General features: G+C 33.9%; 1 protein-coding gene and 1 pseudogene across 1 annotated transcript; one reads left to right on the forward strand and one right to left on the reverse strand.

Annotated features, from left to right (window-relative positions):
- Nucleotides 1-7,083: 7,083 nt before the first annotated feature.
- Nucleotides 7,084-7,637, forward strand: LOC123000774 (succinate dehydrogenase cytochrome b560 subunit, mitochondrial-like; annotated as a pseudogene).
- An 8,149-nt stretch (nucleotides 7,638-15,786) lies between these two features.
- Nucleotides 15,787-15,996, reverse strand: LOC113256336 (small nuclear ribonucleoprotein G-like). Its single transcript, XM_044384682.2, has one exon. It carries the CDS (start codon nucleotides 15,994-15,996, stop codon nucleotides 15,787-15,789), a length of 210 nt encoding a protein of 69 aa, XP_044240617.2.
- Nucleotides 15,997-16,291: the final 295 nt, after the last annotated feature.

The following is a 16,291-nucleotide window of genomic DNA, read 5'->3' on the forward strand; positions in this document are numbered from 1 at the left end:
GTGGGAGAGGAAGAAGCAGGCTCATAGCAGAGGAGTCTGATGTGGGGCTCGATCCCATAACGCCAGGATCACGCCCTGAGCTGAAGGCAGGTGCTCAACCGCTGTGCCACCCAGGCGCCCCTACTTTTTATTTAATTTAATCTTAAGATAGTGAGTTGGGAAAATATAACAACATTTTTGTATATTAAATAAATCATAGACCTAATTACAGGAAAGATCCTTGAAAGGCAGAGAAACAAGTTTCAGGAAGCCCTGGAAATTCACCTCTAATTTACCCTCCCTGTTCATGTCAAGGCATAGTTATCATATGGCTTTCATCTCAATAGGCATCTGGTTTAATCCTAAATTTTAATTACCCCTCCTTCACAAAAGGATTTCAACCAAGTTTTTACAACTGAATAAATATTGTTAGAATTGGGGAAGTCAAAATTTCTTAGGGAAGTTCTTATTTTCAGATACTGCAAATTATGAAAAAGTTTTTCTCTCTTCCCTTTTTCTCAAACTATAGCCCTCAGATATAATAGCTGTGCTCTATTCCTCTCCTTTTGACAAAAGAAGCATTCTATGTGAAATACATTGAAAGTAATTCGATAACAAAAATACATATTCTTAAAATATCTAAAAGTTAAACCTCAATTATATAAATAACCAGTTCAAATTTACTAACAAGAATGTTGATAATACGCAATGCAATTTATGAGTTAAAAACATGATGACTTAAAGGTAACCAGAGCTAAGGGTTAAACATTACAAGAGAAAAGTTAATATGAATGTCCTTAATTGGTATTACCTTTTTGTTTGCTTTAGCGGGTGCCTGGTTAAGAATGATTAAAAAAAAAAAGGCATCAAATTTGATTTATTAGACATATATGGTAAATCCATGCTTTGAAAATTTAGTGTTTGGAAACCAAAACCTCTAAAAAAGTATTAGAAATCTAACACCGTCTCCCAATGTACAAATGTGCTTATTCAGTCATTTGAGATTTTTGGAAACACCTCAATCTTAGTCTAGACTCTCTTCATTTCTAATATCTGCAGCAGCTATTTACTCAGTCTCTTGGACCAAATCTACTTCTTTTTCTTGTTGTCCCCTCCTTTACACATCTGCCACACCAGTCGGCCGAAATGCAACCAGCATCATGGCGCTAACCCCCATAACTCACAGTAACACACTATTATGTCCTGAGGAAGATATAAATGTTTCTTGAATTTCAAAATATTCAGAAAACTACCCTTTCTCTACCTATCCAAACTACCTCCTCTTTTTATGTCAGTTACACATCTAAACACATTATACATATTCTACTCATCACTTACTCTGTGTTACTCTGTCATACAGAATAACTTCCTTTTTTTATTCCTAAACTCATTTTCATTTTCTTTCAAAATCTGACCTTCATCTTTAACTCTGCTTTAGGATTTTCCTTTTATAAGCTTCTATTTTATTTATTACCTATGTCATATTACTTAGAACTTGTTATTTTCTAATTTTAAAAAATATTTTTCTCTTTTAAGTAATTTACAAGCTATTTGAGAGCAGTTGTAGATCTTTAACAAATAATCCTTTCATCCTACAGAGGTCTTCATGGACAAAACTTGGCACACTTTTGCTTCATAGAAAATATTTCATCTTGGTTTAGGAGCTAAATAGGATAGAAAGACAAATAACAAAGGAAGTTTCTTCAATGGGCTGATAACTTAGGTGGAAGAAAGAATATGTATATAATAAGTTGTGTGAGTGTACTTGTGACAATTCTTAGACCAAATTCTTTAGCAAGATTAGTTGCATATAATAACAAAGACAAATATGCATAATGAACAAAAATTAAAAGAGTATTCATGCTTTCTCTTTTTTTTCCTTTTGTATAATCACTGGGTAAATAATAATATTAATACAATAATACTAATAAAAATAATCACCCTAGTTTCCAGTGGAAAATATAACTCCACTCCCTTTGAAATAAAAGTTACATAAAACACACAATACTTGGGCAATTAATTATTAGTAGGAACATTAAACAAAGAAAATTCCAATTTTTAATATTAAATTTTACCTGTTTCATTTGTTGTAATATTTAAAGATTAAGCCTATTTTAGTATATTTACTGGGAGCAAACCTTGCATTTTTTGAAACTACATAAACTTTTCTAAACCTACTGGTCATTATTTGCTGTGGGACCCCAACTACGCTGGTTAAAGGGATGAGAGTGTTTAATGTGAAAAAGAAAAAAAGAAGATGGTAATCACTTGCAGGAACGTTTTCTAAAAGATGAATTAGAATTGTTTATTTAATTCCAAAATATACAAAGTTGAAATTAAAATAAAAACTCATTTTTTAACTATAAAAAATGAATTTCTAACCATTGGAAGTATCTAAAAATAGAATAGTCTATTACCTGATATGATGAGTTTACTGACTGAAAACATTTAAGCAATGGCACTTCTACTTGTTACAAATTAAAATCTCAGACAATCTATAGTTGTGTGCTCAATGATTGGTGCAGATAATAAATGGTCACTTTCACTGAGGAGGTCAGAATTGAGTAAACCATTTACAAGACCTGATGTTTATAGAAAACTGTGATATGCCACATTTGTTGAAACTCACGATAATCATTAGAAATAAAAGAAAGTAAAGCTGAAAGAGAGATAGAAACGAAAAGAGAAAGGAAAGAGAAGAGAGAAAGATGAGAGAGACAGAAAGAAAGAGAGAGATTTAGCAGCTTTTCCAAAACCAGAATGCAAAATATTTCTCTAATTAGAAAGATGGAACTGAGATTTGGAGACTAGTGGTCCAACACCTGAGGCCAGATCCTTAACCTCTGTCCTATACTAGGCTATATGTGTAAGATATGATAGGTAGAAAGGAGACAAAAACCAAATATGATGAAGAGAAAGGTAATGAAGAGCTCAGTACAACAAAAGCAGAATTGAAAGAATTGAGAAAAAGATAATTGTAAATTATACTGAAGCCAGATTACATGTGTAGAGCAAAATGTCCCAGCACTGCAAATGTCAAAGTTAAGAGTTAAGCTGTTGTACTTTGTACAGTGTGAAACGTATGGAGATTTTTCAAGAAAAGTGTCATGTACTAGTTATTCAACTGGGAGTTAACGAAGACCAAACATACTATTGGGAAAACTGTATCTTATATAAAGCAAGACTGCATACCAGTGAGCTTTAAATGAAAGAAGGTACAAGTCCTGCCAACTTGTCAGGTTTAAGAATAATAAGAAACCAGTATGAACCAAAAGTAAAAGCAAAATGGGAATGCTGACTTACGGAGTAGTAAACTGCCGTTGTCCACTGACCCTTTGCTACTTTTACTTTTGTCAGAATTGATTTTCAACTAGTTTCTCTTTCAAGAAGTAGCAATGCCCTTTAATAATCCTTGGGTTCTACATTAAAAAGACTGCAAAATGAGACTAGTAGATTTAAGTTCTAGTTCTAAGACTTGCTAACTATGTGACTTTGGACAGGTTGAGGAACCTCTCTTGACCAAGTTCTTATGTTAAGTTGTTATCTCCTAGATGAGAAAATTCACATAAATGATTTATATGAAGTGCTCAGCACACATTGAACATAATAAAAATAATTATTTTCTTTTGATTTTCATTTTTCTTCAGTTCCAGAAAATTAATAAACGATAACTGATCCATAGATAAATTTGGTATTAAAGGAAAGATATTGACAAAAATAAATTCTAAAACCAGGATTTCACCCTCAGGAGCTAAACATACTGATCAAAATATTAGTTTTCTCAAGGGAGTAGTGTCTCTACGTTAATCATACTGTTGAAAGACCAATAAATTTGTCTGACAGTGTCTTTCTCTAAAACCTTAGCATAAATAATTTTACTTTGCTACCTCTCTGTGAAGTAGATATGAAATAGAAGATATTACCTTTATTTTACAATTTAGCATGTTCAAAGATTTATATCCAAGGTTCTAGAAAAGTTAATGAAAGGAAAGAATCAGAATTCAAATCTTCAGATTTTTAGTCCAGTATCTTTCTACCTGTCCGGAACCTTGTCAGTATTGCCATGTCCAGTATGGACAAGACCAATGGAAGATCCAGATAAACTCTGGAATTTTTACATAATTGGAATAATTCCAGCAAAAACAGATCCATAACTTTCTCCCCAAAAGATAATTTGGGACTGTATGTAATAACTGTTGTATTAGTATTATTTTAAAATGTACTATCTCAGAAATATGAGCCCGAAGTGGGGAGATAGCATTGCTTCAAATTTAACAGTATAGACTCAGGAATCAGACTGCCTATGTTTAAATACTGAACTCTGTTGCTTTAGGTAAGTTACTTAATCTGTCTAAATCTTAGTGGCCATGCTCAAAACATAGGACTATCTACCTTATAGAGGTGTTTGAGGATTTAATTAAATGGTGAATATAAAGACCCTGACACTGAATAAGTTTTTAATATATATTATCTATTATAATTAAATATTAACATATTTATTATTGAACACGCTTCTTAAAAAAATAACAAAGTATTGTTTTAAGACTTTAATTAGTCTTTGCAATCAAGTTTTTAAAATGGAATTTGCAGGGCACCTGGGTGGTGCAGTTGGCTGAGGACCAACTCTTGGTTTCAGCTCAGGTCGTGATCTCAGGGCCACAATGAACTCCATGCTCAGTTCAGAGTTTGCTTGAGATTCTCTCTCTTTCTGCCCCACCCCTTGGGTACTCTCTCTTTCTCTCAAATAAATAAATAAATCTTTAAAAAATCTAAAAAAAAAAAATCTTTAAAAAATGAAATTTGCTTTTCAAAAAATGAAATCTCACACCAGCGCTTGTGTTTTCTTTTATTGTATATTTCTTTCATCAAAGAGGATAAACTTTTAAGACAAAGAATTAACAATGTCACACAATTTAGAAGACACATTCAAAAGCTGCCTGTGGTCTTTATAGAGACATTGAGGTATATCAATGGAAATCCAGTGTTTGTTTAGATACTTAGTATATTTCTCCAGTAAGTACTTAAAATCAAAACTCAATACAGCAATTGAAAAAGGTTCTGAAGCTTCATAGGTAGGACACACAAAAGGAAAAACTCCCAGAAAGAATGATTTGTTAAATATGGAAGGAGGAGGAAAGTATAGACTTCTCATGGAATTAGGGAAAGCTATTAAGACATAACAGCAATGAGATCCTTCAATAATTGCTTCAGTAGCAATTTTACTTCACTTATATTAAATTAAAAAAAAATACAACTCAACCAATGGAGAGAATTGTATCTTTAATCTCTCAGACAGAACTGTCTTTAAGACATAAAGTCAAAAGCAAATACTATGCAAATGACCTTATGGCTGCATCCTAGAAAAGAAATCATTGGAGCTCAGTTTGTCTCATGAAGAGGTCCAGTAAGAAGCCAATAATCTTTTAGGAGATGTGTCATTCAGGGGCCTTGCAAGAGACTAATTAGACTAAACTGACCCCCAAGGAACTGGAGATAATGTAGTAACATTTTAACAATTCTCTAGGTGATTCCTAAATTAAAGAAACATGGAGAGTGTTTCCCTAGTCTCATTAATATGGGAACTTCTTGAATGTAAATAGCCATGGGAGAATGAAGAACCCTTAGTTCTTGATGTCAAGAGATACCTAGAAAAAAAGACTGGGAAGAGGTAAACCAGAAAGCTACTAATGGCTGTACCATGCTGATAAAAATTTTATGTAATCTATTTACATAATTTAGTGAACCTGCACTCTAAATGGAATCAGCAAATTCATATGCTTATTCATGATAATGTGTCAAATGGGGGTAGGATTTTTTTCTTAGAAATCTGATAATTGCTTTACTTAAATCATTTAATTTAAACCTCATTTATAACCTAACATTCAGACTTTGTAAATCACTGACATAAGCAAAAAGAAACTGGAGCCAGGAGAATGTTTTCCTACATTAAGTAAGCGTGGCAGCCAAGATGCAAATTTAGCTCTTTCAGAATCAAGGCTCAGACTATTCCAATCTAATCATGTCTTCCCCGCCTCCCCCCACCCCCACTAAATGTCCTTAAAATTTGAAAGTAAAATGAGACTGTTACTGACCTAAAGAACTCAGATATGAGTTTGGTTCTTTAATAATATCAAAACATCTGTTAAGGGTTACATAACTCTGTTTTCCATATTTTCAATCTCAGTAAGTGGCACATGGTAAAACATAAATCCCTATGTCCTGAGTGGCAAAAACAAAACAAAACAAAAACAAAAAATTAATGGAGACATAGTAAAAATAAGAAAACTAAAGAAGCACTGAGAAAGTTCTGCATACATCTCTCACTAATTTGGGAACTTTGCACACAAACAGGGAAAACCCAAGAGAACACAGAAAAAAGTAAAAGCCTCTAGGCAGACTTGAAAATTAACTGATCACAGGAACACTCTCTCCAATCCACATAAAAATCTTCTGTCAAAAAAGGAAGCCTTACAATCTTAAGACGTTTGAGGGTGGGAAATACTCAGCTATCTGACAACTAATCAATTCAGACACTGGGGCAACTTTTAACTAACCAGTGTAAAAATAATAATAACAAAAAATGATCAGTGACATTAATACCTGCATACCATGTGGGGAAAGAGTCCATAAATTTAAGTTACAAAAAAATAAAATAAAAAATAAAACTTCAGGTAAGAAAAAAAAAGAATTTGAAGTTTTTACATTATACTATCTAATATGTCCAATTTTCAACAGCAACAACAAAAATTACAAGGCATACAAAGACAGAGAAAAGTCGACCCACACTCAAGAAAAAAGCAGTCAGTAGAAAATGTCTCTAAGTGGATCCATATGTTGGATTTAGTGGGCTTCATAGATGTTTTTATAAATATGTTAAAGGAATTAAAGAAAACTATATTTAAGGAGCTAAAGAAAAATATGATTGCAGTGGTTTGTCAAAAGGACTTCCAGTAGAGAAACATAAACTATATAAAGAAAGAAAATTCTAGAATTTAAGTATGCAATAACCAATATAACGGAAAAACACTGACTAGATGTACTTAAAAGCAGAACAGAAATGCAAAAGCACAAATCAGTTAACTTAAAAGTAGATCAGTAGACAAGATGCCTGTGCTTTTATTGAGACATGTCGGCTGTCATTGCCTCTCTGCCCATCTTAGTCCTAGGCTCTGTATCAGAAATGCTGTTCCTTTGGGAACTATAGCCAAGGAAGAGATTGAGAGGTTCTGTAAAAAAAAAAAAAAAAAAATACTAGTTTAAATTGTCCTCTGTCTCTGCATATCACTATCTACAGTTGATCTCTTCCCATGGAAATATCCATTTGCCACTGTGGTACTGGTATGGCCTTGAGTACAGGGGTCTCTCTTTTTGGCTTGTTGGCCCCCTTGGCTCCTGGAAACTTTCAATCTCATTCGGAACTTGTAAAGTCCCTGTGTCTGGGGAGATCATTGATCTACACAGCCAAATTTGCACTTGTCTTCCCTCTCATGTATGACACCTGGAATGGGATCTGACACTTGATGTGGGACCTAGGGAAAGGCCTGAAGCTTCTCCAGCTATACAAGTCTGGAGAGGTTGTCTTGGTTCTTACTGGATTGCCCTCTGCAGGGCTGACAGCCACATTAAGAGCTGAAGTTCCCATCACTGTCTTCCTATAAATGATTCATTGACCTATCTTCCTATGTTCTATTCCCTTTTCCAGGCAGGGCAAAGTTCTCCTGATTTATTCAGACCCTTTTGTGCTTGCACGTCACCTTGGAGCTCAGTAGCAGTAGAGTAGCTAATAGAATCATAGCAGTGGAAAAGGATCCATTTTCCCCTTATTTCTAAAGATGGAATGTCTCAAAAATTCTCTTTTCCTGCCCCAGCTTGCAGCCTACTCTGGGCCTACGAGCCCTCATTCTCTCTCCGTATAAGGCCTTGATTTGTGCTGATGGTCGGCTTTTGGCCTGAGACATTGGAAACAATGCTAGCTCTGTGGCCTCTGCCATGGGAACTGGGAGTGGAGCTTTGGGTGCCACTGCCTATGAGTTGTTAGCTTAAAGGGCAGTTCTGTTTATTGGTCAGAGCCCAGGGTTTTTAGAACTCACAGTATGACTGAAAGAAGAGGGACAGGGGTGGAGGGGAATTAGCCTGTTCCAGCTAGAGGAAGATAAACAGAGTCAGGTGATTCTTGAAGTAGGTGCTCTGGGGAGAAGATATAGCTTTCAAGGCAAAAGGAAGATGCAGAAAATTATCATTGAACCTATTAAGGGTTATTTCTTTTCCCTGCATTTCTGGAAAAACAAGCCTTTTTTCTAATCCAAATTCATGTGAGACCTTTTTCTGAAACTGAATTAAAACAGTCATTTTGACTTTAAAAACAAAACAAAAAACAAACAAACAAAAAAGATCAATAGAAATTATCCAATATAAAGAACAGATTGCCAAAAAAAAACACATTAACTAAAAATGAACAGAGATATGTGGGACATCAAGCATACTAATGAATGTGTAATGAATTTCTCAAGGAGAGAGAGAAGAAAAAATACAAAAAAAAAAAAAACTTTGAAGAATTCATGGTTAAACATTTTACAAATTTGATTCTATTTAACTTCATGTATGAGAAACAAAAATACATCAATAGCCAGAACAACAATAACAAACTGCTAGAAGACAAAGAGATTATTAAAGGTATAAGGGAAAGATGATTCTGCCATTTATGGAATAATAGCAATAATATGACTTACCATTGACTTCTCATCAGAAAAAAGAAAGGACAGGTAGCAATGGAATGACAAAATGCTGAAAAGGAAAAAAAGTCAATCAAAAATTCTATATCCAGTAAAACTGTCTTTCAAAACGTAGGCAACATACATTCTCTGATATAGTAATTCTGATCCATAAGAAAAAACTATAGAGATTTTGAATATACAAGGAAAGCTGTGCTGCTTTTTATATCTGCCTTACTACAAATTGTACAAAAAGATATACAATTTAGGTGTTCACTTATATATAGTTATTATTCATCATCGACAAAATTAAGTACGAAGAGATCATCTACAATTTGATGAAGGGTTTTGTGACAAAAAGAAAATCATCTCTATTATTAAGCTCACAATGATTTTTTATAGCAACACTTTCTTAATGAAGGCAGTGCATTTGTTTTTTTTCTCCATTCTGGTATAGTAACAATTAGCTCATGGTCTGGCAGCTGATCTATTGACTCCACATTGAGTAGCATTGCGTACAATTCCATTTATGAAACAAATGTTGTAGTTTTTTAAATGCTAGAATTCCTATTAGAAAAGCAGTACTATAGGGGCGCCTGGGGGGCATAGTTGTTGGGCATCTGCCTTCGGCTCAGGGTGTGATCCCGGCATTCTGGGATCGAGCCCCACATCAGGCTTCTCCGCTAGGAGCCTGCTTCTTCCTCTCCCACTGCCCCTGCCTGTGTTCCCTCTCTCGTTGGCTGTCTCTCTCTGTCAAATAAATAAATAAAATCTTTTTAAAAAAAAAAGAAAAGCAGTAATATGACAATATTTATTGCTTTTGTATTTACTTACCTATCATTTGAGCAATTATAATCTAATAAAATGGATAAAATCTGAATTTCACTTCTTAAAAATTTTTCAAATTTTTGTTATACTAGTTTCTGAATTGCATCACAAGAGAACAGTGAAATATTTGTCAGTCTATTTTTTACTCAGAAAAATCTATTTGCTTTCTAATCATTCATATTCTAATTAATTTCCCAAATTATACAAGTTATAATAAAAATATTCTCCTTTCATGTCTTTTCCTTATTTTCTTTGCAACTCAACCAGATTTTGTGAGGCCTAATGGTTTTAAGAGAGAAGATCTCTGATGACTGCATTTCCTTTTGAAAAACAGATGGTGAAGAACTTAACCTCAGAATAATTTACATTTTGCATGTCTGAAGTTAAGATGATTCTACCCAGGTGAGTAAAATTTAAGGTTGAATATTCAGTTAGAAGTTTGCTTTTCATCCATCATCAATTTATTTTTATATGCGAGCCCTCAATAAATCCTAGGTGCTTTCGGTTTCAATCCTTCACATGTTTTATCAACAAAGCAATGGAAGTAAATACTCTGAAACCATTCTGGGACCAGAATATGTAGTACTTTCTTAAATTTGACCACAATTTTTTATTGAACCACAGCTTTAGTTTCAGTCCTAAACTTCCTCTGGGACTTCGAAGAATAGTGCTTGACCTTTGGTCACAAGACACTAGCATCAGGCTCTAATTACAGAATTTTATAATGTGGCTATGGGTTTTGAAAAATAAGTATGAGAAACAATACAACTTCAAAAATTCTACAAGTGTGTAGGCGTCACTAGGTTCACACATGAATATACGGTAAGTAGTAAATACGTGTGACACAATTAGAAAATTGAATGGCATATTAAAATGCTAATTATGTGTCACAGACATACTAAAACATTCTAAATTCATTAGAGAAGCTTCCAGAAAGAGGTATGAAATGAAGAAAGAAATTGCATGAAAACAGAATTAAATGTGGAATGTTGAGTCAATGGTGAGAAAAGAAATCTGTCTGGCAGCAATGAATAAGAGCTCATTTATAAGAGTAAATGAAAAAGTTGTTTTCACCTTCTACTAAACAAAGTAGCTGTCACAAATCTAACCCATTAACCTGCCGTATCTTACCAAACTTCCATACTTAATTACATTGTTATTATTTCTTCATCATTGATTTCCACTTAAAAATATATGCCATGGTCTAGAAGACCAATGTAAAAATTGTTATCCTAGTTCTCCAAACTGGACCAGTGAGATTCTCTTTTCTAGGAGTACTTAATTTAGGTAAAGAGAAACTACATTAATTGAGAAAACTTGCAGTTGATGTAGAATCAAGGGCAAAGGCTACCATTTGATGTGGGGAGTGGGTGGGGGGCACAAATTAAACCATGAGCAAGAAGGACCAAGAGTTTATCTGTAGAAGAAAAACAAAAATGAGACAGATACACAGAGGACTGAAGAACAGAAATCAGCAGACATTAGAGATCTTGAAACCATAAAGAGAAAGAGACTGAGTCTTCAATTCTTCAAGATCTCCTTGTACATTTCAAATGTATTTCAATTGATCCATCTCTTCACCAAACTGAAATAGAACTTACTTAAATTACTTTTTGATATTAAACTATCCACTGCCTTAGGACCTATTATTTGTGAATTTTATTTGAAATTTTTGTAGTTATTTATATAAGTTGCATTTTTAGACATTTTTGTGTCTCAAACTGAAAAAAAAAGTGTTGTATTTCTTTTAATTTTCTATTGTTTTTACATTTTAGAAATGCAAAGTCATTAATCAGTTTATTTTAATACTGTGAAAACTTCACAGAGACTATGGACCTAGTTTGCTATATAGTGTCAATTTTTACTCCCATGGGTAATAAATTGAGGATTTACTGTTGCACTGACCTAAAATACAGTCAAAGTAGACAAAGAATCCCATCATTTACATTTACAAGATACAATGAGTAACATAGAGTATGCATAGATACACAATGTTTAATTTCAGAGTTCAGATTCTCCTTAAAACATAAAAGCCATCTCCTTAAAACATAAAAGCCATAAAAGCATGGGCGGGATCTTTCAAAAATTCAATTTTAAATTAGTATGTTGAGACTATATGTTTTCAGGACCCTGGGATCATGACCTGAGCTGAAGGCAGACGCTTAACTGACTGAGCCACCCAGGTGCCCCGAGACTCTATGTTTATAAAATACTACAAATTCTACCCCTCGAACAACTTGCTGTTTTGAGAATCAGTTATCAAAAGACCAACTCCTGTTCTAGGCAAAATACAGGGCTTATGAGAAGAAACACTTAGAACAAATTTTCCTTAGTCTATCAACACAAAGTTATTTTGAACAGGTGTGTTTATGTCATAACAAACTAAGAAAATCAATCTTAAATGACAAACTCCCATTTTCACCCCTGAGGAACATAGGGCTAGAATATAAAACATAGGAATTTTGGCAGGAAGAGGTCTTGTTAAAGCATCTCATGCACCTCCTGTGGACATTATCTCCCTATGATACTCCAGTCCCTTTATTTTGTTATTGTTTTAAGGCACATTATAAAGACAACAAAATAGGCATTTACAGGGCTACAGAATCTCTTGTGTGGCAGCAAAGCACATAATCAAGCAGCCACAGGTGTACACCACATGAAGTGGTAAAATGTGATTTGTAGAGATTTAATGACAGATATGTCTCCATAAGGCTCCATTACAGGTTGTGCCCTCCATCTGTTCCACAGGTCTTCATCTGGTTGTATCTAAAGGAAGTAAAATATCTTCATCTTGAGATTTAAACAGTAATCTAAAAATTAATTAGTTTGATAAAGGGGAAAAAGGGATTTATCATATTTATTGTGATTAAAATGTTCATAAAGTTTGTTACTTGTCAAATTGATTTAAAAATGCTTCCTACTTATTGTATCATAATGTAAAGCCTACCATTCCAAATCAAAAGGCAGCTTCATTCGTTAAAATCAATATTAACAATGTCCTCTCCACTTGAAAGATCTATGCATTTTTGCTTAATTCTTTATCTTACCCCTTCAAATGGAAACAACAATGAACGTAAAATTCCCTTTCACATATTTAGGAGGTTCTTTCCCATAATATAGCATATATTTCTGCTTTGATCATTCCATTGTGAAATACCAATATTTTTAGACAGACTAAACATTTTGGCTGATTGTGGTAATAAATAGAGAAAAGAAGTATGAACCAAAACTAAATCTGATACCTAGACAATGAGTGTGAAGTAACTAGTTACTACTCAATGGCAGTTTTGTTCTTCTGGATTTAGATTCTGAAAACATTTATGGGTTAGAGTTGTTATTTGGATCTCTTCTATGGGCTGAACACGATGACAATAATAAGACACATTACCAGGTAATGTCCTCCTCCTTTGCCTCCTATTCTAAATTTTGATTATAGCTTAGTATTTATTTTTGCCTCAGCTTTTACCCATAAACAATTTATCACACTGAGCTAAACTTTATTTTGTAACAGCATATGAATAGTTTCCTACTTTGATGGTCATTCATTTATATGTCTTATCTGTAAGGAAGATACCTGATGAAATTCCTCTGGAGTTGCAGAGATGGTGGTTAGATATGCATGGCATGCTAGTACTTTGAATTGGAGGGACTTCAATACTGGCTCAAGATCTTAATAGCCAAAGCTTCCCTTAGCATAAGAAAATGGATACAGCTAACATTTTTTTAAAAAACCATTTTTCCTAAGAGAAAAAAAAGCCATAATTTCTCTTGCCTTAAAAGTTAAAAAACACAATCTTCAATAAATATTATTACTGCTCAAGTTTTAAATTTCATCTTAAGGACAATAATTGAAATGGGATAATACAAATAGAATGAAGAAAAGCAACAAAGTGTCAGGAGAAATAGAAAATAGAGGCACGACAAAAACTATGTTTGTATTAGTCTGGGTCACATCAGAGGACAGAAACTATATCAATAATATGAACATGGAGAATTTAACACTAAGAACTGTTAACTAGTAAAAGGTGATTACTAAATAGGATGTGCAGAAGTAGAAGATGCAGGAGTACAGCAATAACAAATGTATAAATTTCTTTCTCCCTCTAGGGCTGAGGAAAAGGAAATAAGACCTTTCTTAGAAACTTATGATAGGGGACAGACTCATACTCTGGGATTAAGATCTCTTTAGAGAAAGGAGGGGAAAGGAATACTCAGACTGTGGTAAGTAAACTGAAGTGTGTGGATCTACCCTTCAGGTGATGAAGAAACTTGCAAAGTGTATGAGCTGTAGTTCATCTATAACAGCAGCCCACTGAATGGCAGAGAAACCCACTGAAGTGTTTGGATTTCATCTGGTTCATGGGAGCCTCCGAGGTTAAACACTACAACTTTTCACATTCCACATTCCAATCTACCACTTTTCAAGGTAGAATAGCTCAACCCCTTCCTGCTGACCTAGTTTTGCAATCTCTTTCTAGACAAAGGTTAATATCAACATCATGCGGCCAAAGAACAATATCTAGGTCTAGTATAACAACACAAGGGAAGAGAGGGTTGATCTGCAGCTAATAGTCAGCATATGGATAACTGTCACATTCTACACTGACAGCTATTCATATTCCATACACACCTTTATACAAATGTTTGTATTTCCAGAAAACAACAAAAACAATTGCAAAAACAATTTCATATTCACTTAACAAGGATGTAATTATTCTTTGTACAAAGGATGAAATTCTCATCTTCCCCCAAAATGAGGGGACAGAAAGTCCAGTTGTCATTGTATCCCATCACTAGCTATATTAATTACTACTGAAATCCAGTCACCATTTCACTGAATATTTGTTACCTAAAGAAAAAAAAAATGTAAAGCTAACCTCCAATGTATTACTTATATATAATGAGGGGAGAGATGAAAATAGATGATGTGTATAGAAATAAATATATATACATAATAAGCAAAAATATATATATACACAAAACTACCACAGCTCTCAATTCTGTAATTGATCATGATGCTGCATTTGATATCTGCAAATTTGTTCTTCTGCTACAGATTCCGTATTTTATGTGTTTTCAGCCAGAACATGGTTGGTGTTCTTTAATCAGGTGTGATGATTCAAACTCTTCATTTCTGAAGGATTTGAGTCCTCAATAGTTTTCCTTTCTCTGGCTGCTCTAGTTTTTCTTAATTACCTTTACTACAGCAGAGAAATATTAAGAGTCTGTTCTCTTAAATGTATTGACTTCTCTGTGTTCCTACTGTGTGGAAACAAAATAATTACCTATCAATAATCAATGTCAATCACTTCAGCCATTAGAGTAAACTTTTTGCCTGTTAGTTCAGTGGATGTGGAGCCCAAAATTGTCAGGTGGCAAGATTGTTTTCCAATTCAATAGTACCAGTGTTGCCTATCCTTGGAGGAAGCATACCCTTCTTGAGGACTAAGTCCATTTCACTAGTGGAACTCAGAGTTGCCAGATAAAGACCAAATTTCTTTGAGTAATTTACTAGGGATAATAGTGAGAGAAGCCACTCTCATGACCACTCATTGATTTCCTGGTTCCTATATTCTGACAATGGGAGTGAAAGTATCATATAATGGTCTCTAATTCAAAGCATAAAATGTATCCTAAGGAAGATCCTCATCCTTTCAGTGTATTGTTTCCCAACTAATGTCATACTTGAATCTTCAATAAGCCATTGTACTACACCAGCCAATTCTTCATCATGAGGTAGTTGGCAAATCCATTACAAGAGCATGTGCTGAAATTCTCTTGATAAAATTGGTCAGGAGCCAATAACCTAAGCCTGTGTCTTTCCTGAACTCTAAACCTCTATACCTCCTTGAAATTCAGTTTTCTGTAGAATTCTTCTTGTAGACCACTGGGTTTAACAAGAAACAGATAAAGTCAGTCTGAATATATTTTTGCTTTTTAAAAAATTGAAAATTTATCGTAACCTTCAAAAACCTCTATATTCTCCCCATTTGTACTCTATATTATAAAATGTCCACAGTTTTTTCCTTTAGAATACTTAATTTATAATTTAAGCTCTCTCTACACTTCATTTTATAAGCTCCACTTCTTGGTGTCAAGTATTTTTTTTTTTTTTTACTATTACAAAAGTTAACAAAAAGTTCAATATGAAAATGTACATGACCTGATTTTTATACTGTAGTAAAACAGTTGCTATGAAGAGGGAACATGTGGAAGCAGTTATTTCTTCCAGTGAACACACCCATTGTTTATACTTGTTCCAAGGCTTTTAACCACATGATACTATTTCTTGTATAACCACCATTCTAATATTGTTCTGTTGCCCACTAGTTGCCATCTTCACACATTCATCTATCACAAGATTCATAAAGGGATCGAATCCCTGCAATATTCTTTGGACATGTCTGCCACCATTTAATTTTGGTGATAATTTCTTGTCCATAAGTTTTTCCAACTTGGTAGGGTGACCTTTGCTCATGGTGTCACTGGGCAAGCTTAAAGATGCCTCCAAATGGAATTCATGTCATCCTTCTTACTCCTGCAGTAGACCCCTTGGTGTCAAGTCTTAAAAAGAAATAAAAATTGAAATTTGCATGTGATGGCTGTCACGCTAAGTCATCTGTCACTGTCATAAGTAGTATGACTCAGCTGATAAAATCAACATACTGTTAATCCCTTGGGAGATACTAGAAAGATAAAGTTTTTCAATTATATCTGAACAGAGTATTCTAACCCAATAAATGGAATTTGGTCTCCAGCATTTATCACGTAAA

Source organism: Ursus arctos, unplaced genomic scaffold, assembly GCF_023065955.2.
Source record: "Ursus arctos isolate Adak ecotype North America unplaced genomic scaffold, UrsArc2.0 scaffold_4, whole genome shotgun sequence".
NCBI classification, from domain to species: Eukaryota; Metazoa; Chordata; class Mammalia; order Carnivora; family Ursidae; genus Ursus; species Ursus arctos.